We start from the raw sequence: 16,568 nt of genomic DNA on the forward strand, positions 1-16,568 counted from the left end.
CATCCACTAATGCCTGTCCCAATTTTTATACTGATGGATCGAAAAATTCTTGTGGTGTCGGCGCTGCTTTTTATTACGAACAGACTCAGTATGCTGAATTGTTTCACTTATCGTCCCACTTTTCTATTTTTTCGGCTGAACTCCTTGCCATACGCCAAACATTACTCTACATCAAACATTCATCCATACAATCTGCTAATATATTCACTGATTCTCTCTCTGTGCTACAAACACTAAAATCTAACAAGTTTACACTGAACTGGTATGTTTATAACGTCAAACACATCCTCTTCAATTTACACCAATCAGGTGTCCAAATCACCCTCATTTGGATACCTGCACATAAGAACATACCAGGCAATGAACGAGCCGATCGCTTAGCGAAAGAGGCTTCCCTCTTATCTACAACCCCAGCTACATTTTCTGTTCCAGCCACAGATTTCATATCTCTCCTCAAATCACAACAACGACAAACATGGCAAAACACATGGACAACATCTGCATGTCAGAAGGGCAAATTCTATCATAGTCTCCAACCCATACTACCTACTACTTTCTGGTATCAACACGACACCTACACTCGTCGTCATATCATCAATATCATACGTCTTCGCTTTAATCATTCCCTTACCCCTCTCTATAAATTTCGCTTTCGCTTACAACCGCATCCCATATGCCATTGTGGATCTGTAGATGCTGATATCAATCATCTCTTTTTTCAATGCCCATTGTATAACTCTCCTCGTCGATGCCTGTACTCCAACTTAATACAATACAATTATCCACTTCCCACGTCAATTGCATGTCTCGTCTACAAGCCCTCTCCCACAATCATACGTATCTTAAATCAGTTCTTAGATCACTCTAATTTACAACTCTAACCCCACTTTCCCACAATACATTGACACAACTTACATATTTCATCATATTCTCATTGCCTCCTGCCCTCCCTAACGCCTCCTCTTCAACCACGACACATAGCTACCGTTTTTTCATCTCCCCCTCCGCCGATCGCGTGTACCTTTTCACTGATGTTCATAACAACACAATATCGCCCCTCTTCCTCTTTTGTTTACGATTTCACCGACACTTTCCCCTCCCTACATCCCCCATATACTTTGCTCAGATCTTTCCTTCCATCCGTCCAAAGTCCTACACTCTCACATATATCCACCCCTCCGTCGTTCCCCTGCCCTCTCCTGCTTGTCCCTTATATGTTGGCCCGGTGTGTATGTTTTGTAGAAGTCGCTGAGACGGCCACTCTAGCGTGAAGATTAGTATACCTTGTGTCCCTGTGCTTTTCCTATATCTCCTAGTCTTGTATACGTAATTCCTCCCTTTTAATTGTCTAGGTGATACGTCTTTTCTTGATCTACTTTCAGTGCTTTGAAACCATTTGTGAGTCTGCTGCATGGTCTACTTCCCTCAATCTTCAAGTACTTGTACTCCGAAAACATTGTCAACTGCATTGGTGTACTACTTTATTGAAATTGTGTGCGTGTGTACATCTAGTACAAATATCATACGGTATAGTGTCTGGGTGAAATAACGAGCCCAAATAAACTTCACGAACAGAACAGAACAGTGTGCTGTAACGTGGATATTGTTCCGAGTGGAGAACTGAAAGATTTAATTTCATACCTTGTGAAATTGTACAAAATTGCAACAAAAACGGCCAAGTTAAAATTGAAATTAACAAAAAAGATGGGTTAATTATGAGTTAGATTTCTCAAAACAGCGGAACTTAAATATTAAACCATTAAGGATATAACTGTGAAAAATAATCTTTTCTGACCATCATTGCTTTGTCTCTACAGGTTTTTCGTCCATATTGAAAATTATGCCTTGAGTGACTTGGCCGGTTTTGATACTAGACGCCTCATAGGATTATGGTGGAAAATTTGTGTGTATGTGAGATTTAGAGAGTTAATTCAATCGCCGGATTTGAAAATAAGGTTTAGGACATTGTGGAAAACACCTGGTTAAGCGGAAGTTCAATACTGAGAGTTCTAAGAGTTATTATAGACCATGGTTGTTTGATTTGGTCATCATGCCATGGTTACTCAAAAAGCATTTTAGGGTAGTTGCGACGCCATTTTACCTCGAATTCTTTCCTCTGGAGCAGCCTGTCGTGGTGTAAATGGCGGGAAGCATAAAATGTCACAAATGTAAATTTGAGGATTTTAATACATTTTGAGCAACAAAAAATGTTGTAAAAGACAGGAAAACGTAAATACGGGGTAATACTATATTTGCTTTAGCAGCTTGTCATTATATACAAACCAAACCACATGGTGCAACAGTTCCCAAGGACCAAGGCCTACCAAGCGACCGCTGCTCAGCCTGGAGGCCTGCAGATTACAAGGTGTCATGTGGTCAGCATGACGAATCCTCTTGGCCATTATTCCTGGCTTTCTTGATAGGGTCATTACATTCAGGTTTTTCATAAGAATTCGGAAACAAAAATTGGGAAGAAATAAGTTGTTCAGAAATTATATTTTTTGGACTCACTGGCATTGTTATTACTTAATTTACTAAATTACAGTATATAAAACAGTTAAGAAAATGAAGAAAAGGTCTTTTGTGTATGAATAAAAAAAAATGCACTTGCATATTCAGTATCGTCAAATTCAGCACATTTTCATCACCACCACTATCGGTCAAATGGCACTTAGCAACAACTACACTTTACATAGCTACTGAAAATGTTGTAAAAGCATGAAAAAATATTAAAAGGATGTGCTTCCCCCCTTGCTCGAATCATTGCCTGCAGATTTCTTGATTTCTCAGGTGCACACAAATCTTCCTGAGGAATGAGGTCCCATTCTTCAACCAAAATTTCCCTCAGTTCTTGCGGGGTCTCAATGTCACTACTCCAAAGTCTCCAACCAAGCATGTCTTATATGTGTTCAATGGGATTTACCGTATTTACTCATGTGTTAGACCCCCTTCCCCCCCCACACACACACAGCCAAAAAATGTAAAGGGGGTCAATATGCGATAACCTCAAACTTTGTACAGTGAACATATGACTTTCTAGGCTATGAAGAGCTATAAATTGTACATGTAAACATTCTACATTATTCTTTAACAAACTTATGAGTGTATTTGAGTTATGTTTTAGTTACTCATTTCACGTCATTCGTTTCGTCTCCTTACTTCTTTCGATGAAGTTGACGTCGGGAAGGGCATGCGGTCTTAAAAACTTGCTTCGAAGATTTGTCTCACTTCATACTCGACCCCGTAGAGAAAAATTATAAGGGTATCGTATTATCATATTATGTAATATTGATACAAAAGAACTTAATGGCCAGTCATTTGTCTCTGTCAGTTGAGCAGTAGGCCTACCACACAGTAAACCTGATCACTGCTTTAATTTGAATTATTGTCCTGTGCCGCCAACTTCCCTGCTACCAGCGTGTCGCCGTTCCAAATGATGTCATCTTTACTGCCAGAGTTTGCCATCTACTCCTTTTAAGACCCATCCTTTTGAAACTTTTAAAAATAGTTTTGTTCCTGACTATAGAGTCCAAACAGTGAGAACCTATTCCCAAATGGTTTCTGGGGTTGGTCTCTGAGATTCCCAGTTGGTGTATGTGTAGCAGAAGCCACTCCTTCCAAGTAAAGCTGTGCTGTAGATGGCGTGCCAAACCACCAGCTGATAACTAGCATATGTTACGAGTTGTACTTCCGAATGTAATATATATTGACTGGAGGCATTCTTTGGATAACTGCAGCTGTTGAGAGCCAGACCCTTATTTTAAAGTATAATTCATGCTTGTTCTCTACACGTATCACATCAGGATTTACCTAAACAGTTGTATATGAGATAAGAGAGACCACATTGTTTAGGTTAGGTATGATATGAAGTGCCCAGATAGTGTCAGAAGTTCCACGACAAAAAGAATAAAAATAAATAACAGGAAAGTTTGCCCCGTGTGGTGGCAATGTGTTTTATTACCATAATGTTTAATTTCGTATGTTCGTTGTCTCAGTTTTTTAATTTACGCATAGTATGTTTGTTTGGCATCTTCAAAAATTGTTAATAGTAAATGGGACCTAAAATCATCATTATTTTCATTATTATTATTATTATTATTATTATTATTATTATTATTATTTAGGTACATTGGCGAGTAAAACAATAGTTATGAGTGGATTGTTTTAATCACGCTTTAAACTTACGTCTGTCCAAAAAATACCTGAATTGGTCCAAGTTACGAGATATTAAACAATCACTTTGTTAATGATGTCGCGTGCAACAACTGCAAATATTTCTCAACTAAGGTAAACTCGTTTCCTCATCCTGAGGTGGTTGCAGCTCTTTTTAGACACTCCGTCAATGAAGGGAAGTTGCATGTACCATTTTTACCGCCTATCAGCCTTCCTGCCATTCTTACATCTGTGACCGTACGGTACCGGGAATCAAACTCTGGCTCCCGAGAATGGCAGCTAATTGTGCTAACCATTACGCTTGCGGACATTCTTAACTACAAAACACAGACATATATAGCTTGACTGATGCGTGCTTGCAATGCGCGGGTCAGACACGAAGCTATTCACCTATTTTTGAGATGTCATCAGACCTGCAGTAGGCCTACGCTACGGAGGCGGACATTTCTTAACTACGAAACATAGACGTACTGCATGACTTAGACGTGTGTTTTCATTGCGTGGGTTGTACGGACGAAACTAATCACAAGTAGCGAGCTGCAGTAAGGCTTGTACCTGCCTTGAAGCGGAAACGTTATTCTCTGACGAATTGCATTTGGGGGGTATTGTATGCAAGATATTTTCTTTCATTTTCTTTTTTCATCTCAAAAAGCCAGGGGTGTCTAATACACGAGTAAATACGGCAAGTCTGGGCTACAGGCTGGCCAGTCCACAGTTTGTATCCCGACATCCCAAAGGTACTGCGTGACACATGTAGTAGCGCGTGGATGCGTGTTATCATGCACGAATGTGAAGTTGTCACCAATAAATGGAGCAAAATCGACTACATGTTCATTGAGAACCTCATCGTTGTGCCTCCGGTCGTTGAGTACCTCACCATCGATGCCCCATACCTTTATGAAAACTCCTCTGAATGTCACTCTTGAGGAGAAACAAGGTGGTGAATCTCTCTTTCCCTGTGTCCTCCATATTCTTTCATGGCCCTTTGGAGATCTAAGGCTAAACCTGCTTACATCTGAAATAAGAACCTTGCTCCACTGTTCTGTATCCCAGTCCTGATAATGCCTTGCAAAATTCAGCTGTGCTACCTTGTGTGTTTGTTAGAGCTTCGGTCCTGATGCAGGACCTCTTGACTTCATATTAGCCTGCTCTAGTCTTTGTCATACTATTCTTTCACGTATATGAACATTTCAGACATTTGTGAGGCAATTTTTGGCCTTAACCACTGTAGTGTGACGGTGCCACAAAATCTGGAGGACCAGAAATCTTTCATCCCTTGGAGATGTATGCCTTCTGGGTTCTAATCTGGGCCTTTTATCAAAGGACCGAACTCCTGAAAATGTTTAATCTAACTCTGAATGCTGTGTAGTGTAAGCTTTGCCCATCATCCACCCACAAATTCATCCCAAGAGAGAGGTATCTTTATTCCACAGAATCTCTCCAGAAACTGCTGCATTGATTATGAGAGATCACTGGCAACCGTTGACAATTGTTGACTTGAATAATTGAAAACAGCTGGCTGTGATGTACTGTTGTGCCTTATATAGTGTAATTACAGCCAAAAATCCCATTATCTGCAATACCTTCATCTTGCTTGCTGAAGAAATGTGTACGATACTCCCATTATGTGGGAAACAGAAGTGATTTCTGGATGAAATGCTTCAAATAAAATTATTCCACTAGAATGTTACATTTCTCTTGTGATCCATTTTTCGTGCCGGTCATTGTATTTTATCATTAACGTAAAGTTATACAGATGGCTGCACAGTAAGATATTCCAAAATCATTCTACTGTAATTATTTTTCAACAACACATGAAGAATCTGGAGGACTTTCTACACATTCCACTTTCAAACCTAACTGATTTATGTTAGCAAACTACAAGCTATTGGCGAGACCAACAGTGTAGCTCAGTCCAAGCAAATTGGCTGGTAGCTGGTCTGCACCAAGAAGAATGGTCTGACATGGTGACCACCCACTTCAATACAAACATTGAACCTGCATATCATGTTCCGGTACACTCACTCACAAACACCTGATAATCAGATATCTGCCACTTCATAACCTGAGAAAGCAGGTGTTCCCTTGTCTCCACTGGCATCCCATTAAACCAACTCTTCTTGTAAGTGGATGCAGAAACACGCAACCATAATGTGCGTACTCTGTTCCACTCGTTGATGCAGCAGACTTGGGACATTCCTTTTTTTATTTTTATTTTTACAATTTGCTTTACATCGCACTGACACAGATAGGCCTTGTGTAGACAGTGGGATAGGAAAGGGCTAGGAGTGGAAAGGAAGGGGCCGTGAGTTTAATTAAGAATTAAGGTACAGCCCCAGCATTTGACTGGTGTGAAAATGGGAAATCACGGAAAACCATCTTCAGGGCTGCCGACAGTGGGATTCAAACCCACTATATCCTGGATGTAAGTTCACAGTTGCGCGCCCGTAACTGCAGGGCCAACTCGTCCTGTAATATGAATTGAAGATACACCTGGTATACTTAAAGAGTTCATTCCTAACTTGACCTGTATTTCTTTGTTGTAAGAGCCTTCCATTCATTGTTCCCTCCTGTTGTACCAGCAGTCATTCTCGCTACTTTGTCTTTAACCTCCAGATTATGAATAAGATATCTTGGGTCCATCCATATTTGACTCTTGCACAGCACCTTCAGCCTGAAAACATAGTGATGTAAGAATAATTTTGTCTCAGAACTTGCGTCTTTCTTACAGAAAACTATTGATTGCATCTGTAAGCTCTCTGCTTTAGCTTTGTTACATCGTAATTTGATTTCTAATAGTGTACTGCCATCCTGTCTTGAAAATAGGTAGCGATTTTTTAAGTATTTGAAATGATCCTCCTGTTCCAGTTTTGTATTCTCTGCATGGTATTCTCTCCTTAGGTTTCTTTGCTAATTTTATCACTTTATTATTGAAAATAGGTAGTGATTTTCATATCATACGTGCTATATTTCTTTAAGCTCCAGGATAATAGATTGTAAGATTTCAACATGATCTGCCATTAAGACGGAAGTTGTTAGCATATGCCAAACTGCTTACTATATTTTCACCCAAGTGAATCCCTTCATGGGATGTGACAGCCAATGTGCATCGTCTGGCTTCTTACCAAGGTGGGCATGGTTCGATTCCAGCCATACAAGTTGACATTGTTAAAATGAAAAGTTAGGTCCTTGTGGCTCAGAGATTTAATTTTGCCATCACATGATCCTTAACCCATTGCCCTTGAATATTTTCGTAGGCATAATGTCTCCCAACTTGTAATTATTTCAGTCAGTTTTTGCCGTACTTGGGATGTACTATGGAACACTCATTTACATATTTACAACAACTTTGTACAGGTTCAAAATGCAAAAATATTGTACACAGAGACATTAGAAAGACAGATAGATTTTTTCCTACATTTTCATTGGAATTTCTGGAGGGTTTGATACTTTTTGAAGCACAGTCCTGGGTGAAGTCCTGGTTGCTTCTCACAGATTTTGCAAAAGTGAACTGTTTCTCACCTCCCCAACACAACTTTCCTATTGCTGCAAACCTTGCGGTCCTTCTACTGTGACTCCCTTCCATGAACACCATATAGACCGCTTTGGAAGTGGAGTGTTTCTCTGAATGTTTAGTTTTGTGTATTCGTTAGTCTCATTCATAATGGAGGTTAGTAGCTGGTCCATAAAAAGTAATTGCCAGTACTGTAATTCTGTAGAAGGCCTATTTCCACGGCTTACAAATCCACTTACTGACCTAAAAGTGAATTTAGACAGGCCTACATCACCTGTAGTCCACGATTTCCAAGCAGTATTAGAATGTTGTATATGCCGATGAGGTCCGGGTCGTGGCAATACATTATACCTCCCCATACATTACATGCATTGCTGTCATTATTACTCTCACTCAGATCACTCTCTGAAACATCACTTTCATCACTTGCCTTGAAACGTCCATCACTTTCATGGTCACTATCCGTAAATTCAGTCAATGTCACCAATATTTCATCCTCCGTCAAGCTGAGCACCGCTATTTTCCCGGGATCGCTTTCCTTTGAGCATATACATCACCAAGGAAACAGAGTAATATTGTCTTCGCATTAAAAAAAAGTGATCTGAAATTTGTTCTCAGTTTGCTCAGATGATAGCAGCTCTCATTGAATAATAAATAGAAGTCTTAATGTATTCCCGAGAGTAGTTATGCAACGCAAAACCACGTATCGACCAGAGCTCGACACACGAGTGTTAGCGCTGAACGGCGACCTGTTGTCGATACGCGAGCGGAAAGAGTTAATGAATGAAGCAGAGGAAGAAACTAGGTAGTTTTGAACATCTTTCGTTAAGGAAAATGCAGTGGGACCATCCTAGTCATTACGAAGTATAATGCAGAGTGTACATGTACATGATTCACATTAGCTTTTCAAAATTAGATCAAAGGTATTGTTCTTTTCAGTCATCTTTTACGGTATAGATGAAAGGGCAATATTAATCTCCCGTGATAGATTTAAAGATGTGTGTTACTTTCCTGGGAGTTTAATTCCATGCAAATGAAATCATTTGACTGGTTAATAAAAGTGAATTTCTTATTCTTAAAACTTTTACATCATTTTGTTGATGAAAGGAGAATGGTGATATTTCTCATGGACTAAATTTGTTCACAGGTTTGAAGAAAGCTCAAGAAATAATGGCCAATCTGTAAGAACTGCCAAGTGTTCTATCAATTGCTCTCCACAGTCCAGGTGAGATTTCACATATATCTTAGTCCTATATGTTAAGGTATATTAGCCCAGTTAACTTTGCCTTCTGTGTGTCCTTAATAGTAAGCCTTAAAATATTTTCAAGAATTTGGAACACTACACAGTTGTCCTTTGATAATAATTTATTTGATGTTGAGAGTCATGTTTGAAATAGGATATGAGTTCATGCATTCACTCCTACAGTTCTCATTTGCAGTTTTTCTCATAAAATACTGTATTCTAAGATTGCCTTCGTGTCATCTGGCCGTTTCAAAAATTATCCTTTAAAAAAGTTCCCTTCTTGAATGTGCCATATTCGGTCCACTGACGTTGGGCATCAATCTGGCATATTCATTTGTTTTCTGTAAGGCAAAATAACTTCTGAGGGCTTTGCATACCTGTCAAAAGTTGAACATTTCTTAGCCAGGATGCTAGTCTTCTTCCAATACCTTTACGACTTTCTACAAAGTGTTGCCTAGAATGTCCGAGAATTTCCTCATAAAAGCATGAATACTTTAGTTGATGCATTATTTCCACCATCACCTTGAAAGTAGTCACTGTAAGCATGACTACAGTGATTCCAGCAATTTAATTTTCATATTTGGATGCACTCTCAGAAGTCTTCTGGCTTCAAAGTTTTCATCACTTCCTGCGATTTTCCTTGGATTTCTTTAGTGGTGTTGAAATGCTACTCTTTCAACCAGAGTTCATTGTAGGGAAGAGGTAGAAGCCTCAGGGGGCCAGATCACGTGAGTGAGAGTGGGGTGGGGGGAGTGCAGAAAGCTGGTCAAGTTTTAAAAATCAGGAAGTCACATGCAGTGAGTGAGGTATGTGCAGATGTTTTGCCATGATGCAGTAACCAGTTTCCATTGTTCCACATGTCAGGTCATTTGTGCCTCACACCTTCCTTCAGTCGTCTCAAAACATCTTTTGTAAAATTTCCCGTTTACAGTCTGATGTCTTGATTTATGAATTATAACATAAATGAGTTATCTGAAAAAAACTAATATTTTGTTCAATAAAATCGTTCCTGTCTTAAAAAATGACTATGTCACACTAGTCAACAGACGACGTCATACACAAGCTACGGCGCAGACAGCGAACCTCAATGACTCCACCCATAAACATGTAACAACCTCCCCTACTTATCCCTCCGCCCCTCTCACAACAGACAACACTAGAACCATCAGTACGAGGTACATTACTCGTCAAACGGCCAAGAAAGTCGCATTTCAAACATCCAGCAGTAAGTAGATTAATTCAGGGTTTATAAATTCACACAATATTACACTTCTATTGAAATCTAATTCACTTCATTCATTTCGGCTTACAGACTTTACCAGCCTCAAAAAGGGAAAGGAACCACCACATTCTTACGGCATTTGATGGAAGAAAACTCCAGAACAGAAGTTAGGCCAGAATTGAATTACACATATAGTGCATAATTTAACACGTATCAAGCTTATATTCATCCATCTCACAATATAGGAAAGTGCTGTTATTTACAAATGGAACCTATAAAGACCAACATTCGACATATATAAAAAAAGGAAATTACGCAAATATAACGTAAGAATCAAGGCCAACACGTTTCAATGTCACTAATACATTGACTATATTACTAGACATTCAAGTGTTATAAAACTTCTGTAGTAAATGATAAGCATTATATTTAATAGACATTTATGTTTCACACAACACATAATCAACATAATATGAAACTTGTAATTTTATGCAAGAAGGAACTGACACTTAATCATTAGACTTAAAAGCCAACCATATACGGCATATTTAAATATTATCAATATCTGATGTTATATAAAGACAAATTGTTACAATATTTTACCACATAACAACTCAAGATCCAAAGCAATAAGTATTTTAGACTTTAAAGTACAATAATTACACTTTAAAATATATTAGTGTGTTTATGTAAAAATATTTTATAGAGTTCAACACGCATTTATATTCTACCTAGGTGCGACGTAAAGCCCCTAACAAAAAAAAAAAAATAAATAAATAATATTCTACCTAAAATAATATCACTCCAGCAATATGGTGTAAAGATGTAACATGATATTTTATTGTAATTATCAAGCAAGATTTATTTATAAAATTTTACTGATTGTAAATAAGTATAAAAAGGAATAATAAAGAATAAGCAACAATACCTATGATAGATGCTTAATCAACCCAAGGATGCATTCTGTCAGCCAAAGTGCATGTATATAATAGACAAAGTTTTGTAATTTTAATTTTAATTTTTATCACAACGCTTGTAAATTTATAAGTTTTTAAGATAAGTTTTCACTGAAAATTATGAAACAATATATCATGAAGATCTTTCAGAGGTATAAAATAGAAATGCAAATGTGATTCTGATATAGCTGATGATGACCTATGAAGGGTCGAAACCGGTCCTAGATTGTAATAGTACCGAGCTCGATAGCTGCAGTCGCTTAATTGCGGCCAGTATCCAGTATTCGGGAGATAGTAGGTTCGAATCCCACTGTCGGCAGCCCTGAAAATGGTTTTCCGTGGTTTCCCATTTTCACACCAGGCAAATGCTGGGGCTGTACCTTAATTAAGGCCACGGCCGCTTCCTTCCCACTCCTAGCCCTTTCCTGTCCCATCGTCGCCATAAGACCTATCTGTGTCGGTGCGACGTAAAAAAAGCAACTAGCAAAGCAACTAGATTGTAATAGTTCACAAGAAAATAAATGTATTGATTAGGTGGAATTTTTCTTTCCATTTATGACGATACAGTCTGATGTATCATGCAGTCATCTTCCATACCTAGTATAGCCATAAATACTGTTACAAACTTTTGACACACACTGTACAACCAGGTTGGCAGGTAAAGAACTACCAGTGTGCACATGTTAACATTGAACCATTGTTAACTTGTCTGTGAAAGAGGAAGTATCTAGCTCCAGGTTTCAACATGGAATGAGGTGGTTATGAAAATCGTGTTGCAGTAATAGCATTACATAAAGTTGGGAAATCTTCAAGTGACATTTTTGATACACTGCAAAAGCTGAAAATCAGTCGTATGTTTGTGTACCAGACCATTGAGCAATTCACTGCAACCGGGACTGTAAAGGATCGTCCAAGGGAGGGTCGCCCAAGCAGTGTCAGGACTCCAGCAGCAAGCAAGACAGTGGCAGTGGCAGGGGGGACCCCATTAAAAAATCTAAAACTATGACCATTACAATGTAACATTTAAAAAATTTGAAGGATAAAGACATGGAATTAAATTCCATCTTGTCATGTACAATAAAACACAATATGATAATGTCTGTTTGAATTAAAATGTTGAGCACAGCATCTTATTGTGATGCGAGTTCACATTATCCTTGATGTTGCAATGCTATCTTGTAAAGTTCAAATGGAGTAGTAATTGCACTCAAACATGTAGTCCTGCCGATACCCTCCGTTAATGGGTGTGTTATGCAGCCAGGTTTAAATAAAGTTAAAATGGTCAAGGTAGAACTGGCTGAGTTAGCAAAGAGGAATTAGGACAAGAATTGTGTCCGTGTATTCACCATGTGAGGGCGCAGATGAGGATGAAGTTGACAAGTTTTATGAAGCATTGAGTGACATTGTGGTCAGGGTCAACAGCAAGGATAGAATAGTGCTAATGGGCGATTTCAATGCGAGAGTTGGGAATAGAACTGAAGGATACGAAGGGGTGATTGGTAAATGTGGGGAAGATACGGAAGCTAATGGGAATGGGAAGCGTTTGCTGGACTTCTGTGCTAGTATGGGTTTAGCTGTTACGAATACATTCTTCAAGCATAAGGCTATTCACCGCTACACATGGGAGGCTAGGGGTACCAGAACCATAATAGACTATATCTTAACATACCTTGAATTCAGGAAATCTGTTAGGAATATACAAGGTTTTTGCGGATTTTTTCGATGATACAGACCACTATCTGATCTGCAGTGAACTAAGTATCTCTAGGCCTAGGGTAGAGAGAGTGAAATCTGTCTGCAAACGAATAAGGGTGGAAAATCTCCAGGACGAGGAAATTAGACAGAAGTACATGGATATGATTAGTGAGAAGTTTTGAACAGTAGACAGTAAGCAGGTTCAGGATATAGAAAGTGAATGGGTGGCATACAGGGATGCTGTAGTAGAAACAGCAAGGGAATGCCTAGGAACAACTGTGTGTAAAGATGGGAAAAGGCGAACATCTTGGTGGAATGATGAAGTGAGAGCAGCCTGTAAACGTAAAAATAAGGCTTATCAGAAATGGCTCCAAACAAGGGCCGAGGCAGACAGGGTTTTGTACGTAGATGAAAGAAACAGAGCGAAACAAATAGTTGTTGAATCCAAAAAGAAGTCGTGGGAAGATTTTGGTAATAACCTGGAAAGGCTAGGTCAAGCAGCAGGGAAACCTTTCTGGACAGTAATAAAGAATCTTAGGAAGGGAGGGAAAAAGGAAATAAACAGTGTTTTGAGTAATTCAGGTGAACTCATAATAGATCCCAGGGAATCACTGGATAGGTGGAGGGAATATTTTGAACATCTTCTCAATGTAAAAGGAAATCATCCTGGTGGTGTTGCAAACAGCCAAGCTCATGGGGAGGAGGAAAATGATGGTGAAATTATGCTTGAGGAAGTGGAAAGAATGGTAAATAAACTCCATTGTCATATAGCAGCAGGAATAGATGAAATTAGACCTGAAATCATGAAGTATAGTGGGAAGGCAGGGATGAAATGGCTTCATAGAGTAGTAAAATTAGCGTGGAGTGTTGGTAAGGTACCTTCAGATTGGACAGAAGCAGTAATTGCACCTATCTATAAGCAAGGGAACAGGAAGGATTGCAACAACTATCGAGGTATCTCATTGTAGTATACCAGGCAAAGTATTCACTGGCATCTTGGAAGGGAGGGTGCAATCAGTCGTTGAGAGGAAGTTGGATGAAAACCAGTGTGGTTTCAGACCACAGAGAGGCTGTCAGGATCAGATTTTCAGTATGTGCCAGGTAATTGAAAAATGCTATGAGAGGAATAGGCAGTTATGTTTATGTTTCGTAGATCTAGAGAAAACATATGACAGGGTACCGAGGGAAAAGATGTTCACTATACTGGGGGACTATGGAATTAAAGGTAGATTATTAAAATCAATCAAAGGCATTTATGTTGACAATTGGGCTTCAGTGAGAATTGATGGTAGAATGAGTTCTTGGTTCAGGGTACTTACAGGGGTTAGACAAGGCTGTAATCTTTCACCTTTGCTGTTTGTAGTTTACATGGATCATCTGCTGAAAGGTATAAAATGGCAGGGAGGGATTCATTTAGGTGGAAATGTAGTAAGCAGTTTGGCCTATGCTGACGACTTGGTCTTAATGGCAGACTGTGCAGAAAGCCTGCAGTCTAATATCTTGGAACTTGAAAATATTTGCAATGAGTATGGTATAAAAATTAGCCTCTCGAAGACTAAATTGATGTCAGTAGGTAAGAAATTCAACAGAATTGAATGTCAGATTGGTGATACAAGGCTAGAACAGGTCGATAATTTCAAGTATTTAGGTTGTATGTTCTCCCAGGATGGTAATAGTGTTAGTGAGATTGAATCAAGGTGTTGTAAAGCTAATGCAGTATCAAGGTGTTGTAAAGCTAATGCAGTGAGCTCGCAGTTGCGATCAGCAGTATTCTGTAAGGCCGCGTGCACACCGAGCGCGCTTTGCATAGTGTGTCGCGTGTAGCGTGAAATGCTATGCATAGCGCAAGGCATGCTTGCAGTTTACATCGAAAACTCAATGCCGTGCTCTCAGCTTAGTTTGGCGCGAGGCGTTTTAGGGTCGTCAGAAACTGATGCCGTTATCCAAGTACACTAGAAACAGTTTACTGATGGATAACTTACCTAAAATTAAAAATTAGAAAGAAGAATCGAAAGTGGATTCATGAATGTAATGAAGAATGAATTACTTCCAGAGAATTCCATCGTTTGTACAGAGATGCAAGACTTTATCGCGATAAATTTTATGATTACTTAAGAATGACAAAAACTACCTTTGACCTTACAAACCCTACAACTGAAATATGGTGACAAGTAGGAGAGAAGTATTGGGAGAAATTCAATTTTCCCAATTGTCCAGGAGCACAGTGCAGCAAACAGGTGGAAATTAAATTTCCGGCTAAATCACGCTCTTTATATAATAATTATAAATAGTATTTTACAATACTGTTACAATTAGCATACACAATTTATCATCGTAACAAAAGTGAAGTAAATGTGTGACAAATATTATATTTACTTCCAAACCCACTCCTAGCCTGCAGAGTGATATTCTTCATGTTACCACCCTCCATTTGCAAAATTATAGTTTCTATGCACTTTGCCACAAAGTGTCCGGCTACATGGCTAAATGGTTATCGTACTGGCCTTTGGTCACTGGAGGCCCGTGTTCGATTCCTGGCAGAGTCGGGAATTTTTATTCATAATTAGTAAATTCCATTGGCACGGGGGCTGGGTGTATGTGTGTATTCATAATCATTTTATCCTCGTCATGACGCAGGTCACCTAGGGGAGTCAGTTCAAAAGACCTGCACCTGGCAAGCCGAACTTCTCCACGGACACTTCCGACACTAAAATCCATGCGCAATTTCATCCTGTCACAATGTTAAGCCCAGTAAAGTGTGACAGTAGAAGTAATATTACTGTATATGTTTACTGTAGGAATGCGATAAAACTGTTGTAGATACGTAAGTCCCCTTATTTTGCAAAACAGTTACATTTTTATAGTTTTTGTGTCTTGGGTTCCATATTTCTTCTCTTTGAAACACAGCGTGAATAATTTCTTCTTCTATAGCTTCAGAACAAGCTAGGTAACGCTAAGCAATTAACCAACACTGCGCGTTGTCTGGTACTTCACTTAGCTGTAATGTAGGCGTTCCGCGCAGCAGAGCGCGGGCTGTGTGAACACCTGGTTTAGGAACAAAGCACTGGTTATGCTTAGCGTGACGCTTAGCGTTGAGCAACACGCGACACACTATGCGAAGCGCGCTCGGTGTGCACGCGGCCTAAGAAGGAAGTCAGCTCCCAGAAAAAACTATCTTTACATTTGTCTGTTTTCAGACCAACTTTGCTTTACGGGAGCGAAAGCTGGGTGGACTCAGGATATCTTATTCATAAGTTAGAAGTAACAGACATGAAAGTAGCAAGAATGATTGCTGGTACAAACAGATGGGAACAATGGCAGGAGGGTACTCAGAATGAGGAGATAAAGGCTAATTTAGGAATGAACTCGATGGATGAAGCTGTACGCATAAACCGGGTTCGGTGGTGGGGTCGTGTGAGGCGAATGGAGGAGGATAGGTTACCTAAGAGAATAATGGACTCGGCTATGGCGGGTAAGAGAAGTAGAGGGAGACCAAGACGACGATGGTTAGACTCGGTTTCTAACGATTTAAAGATAAGAGGTATAGAACTAAATGAGGCCACAACACTAGTTGCAAATCGAGGATTGTGGCGATGTTTAGTAAATTCTGAGAGGCTTGCAGACTGAACGCTGAAAGGCATAACAGTCTATAATGATAATATATGTATGTATGTATGTATGCATGTATGTATGTATGTATGTATGTATGTATGTATGTATGAATGATCAATATAAGTATTGCTTGTGGCGTGCGTCTATTGAGGA

General features: G+C 39.3%; 1 protein-coding gene across 2 annotated transcripts in view; it reads left to right on the plus strand.

Moving 5' to 3' along the window:
* LOC136863858 (COMM domain-containing protein 4) overlaps nucleotides 1-16,568 on the plus strand; it is a 198,421-nt gene that overhangs the window by 168,440 nt on the left and 13,413 nt on the right. The window contains exons 8-9 of one of the 2 annotated variants that reach the window (XM_068226077.1): nucleotides 8,835-8,912; nucleotides 10,243-10,359. In XM_068226077.1, coding sequence (XP_068082178.1) covers nucleotides 8,835-8,872 — 38 coding nt within the window. In that variant the 3' untranslated portion in view covers nucleotides 8,873-8,912; nucleotides 10,243-10,359. Of the gene's footprint in view, nucleotides 1-8,834; nucleotides 8,913-10,242; nucleotides 10,360-16,568 lie in introns of those variants that run through there. The other variant, XM_068226076.1, reaches the window with a different exon arrangement.

This window comes from Anabrus simplex, chromosome 2 (genome assembly GCF_040414725.1).
Source record: "Anabrus simplex isolate iqAnaSimp1 chromosome 2, ASM4041472v1, whole genome shotgun sequence".
In the NCBI taxonomy this organism is placed as follows: Eukaryota; Metazoa; Arthropoda; class Insecta; order Orthoptera; family Tettigoniidae; genus Anabrus; species Anabrus simplex.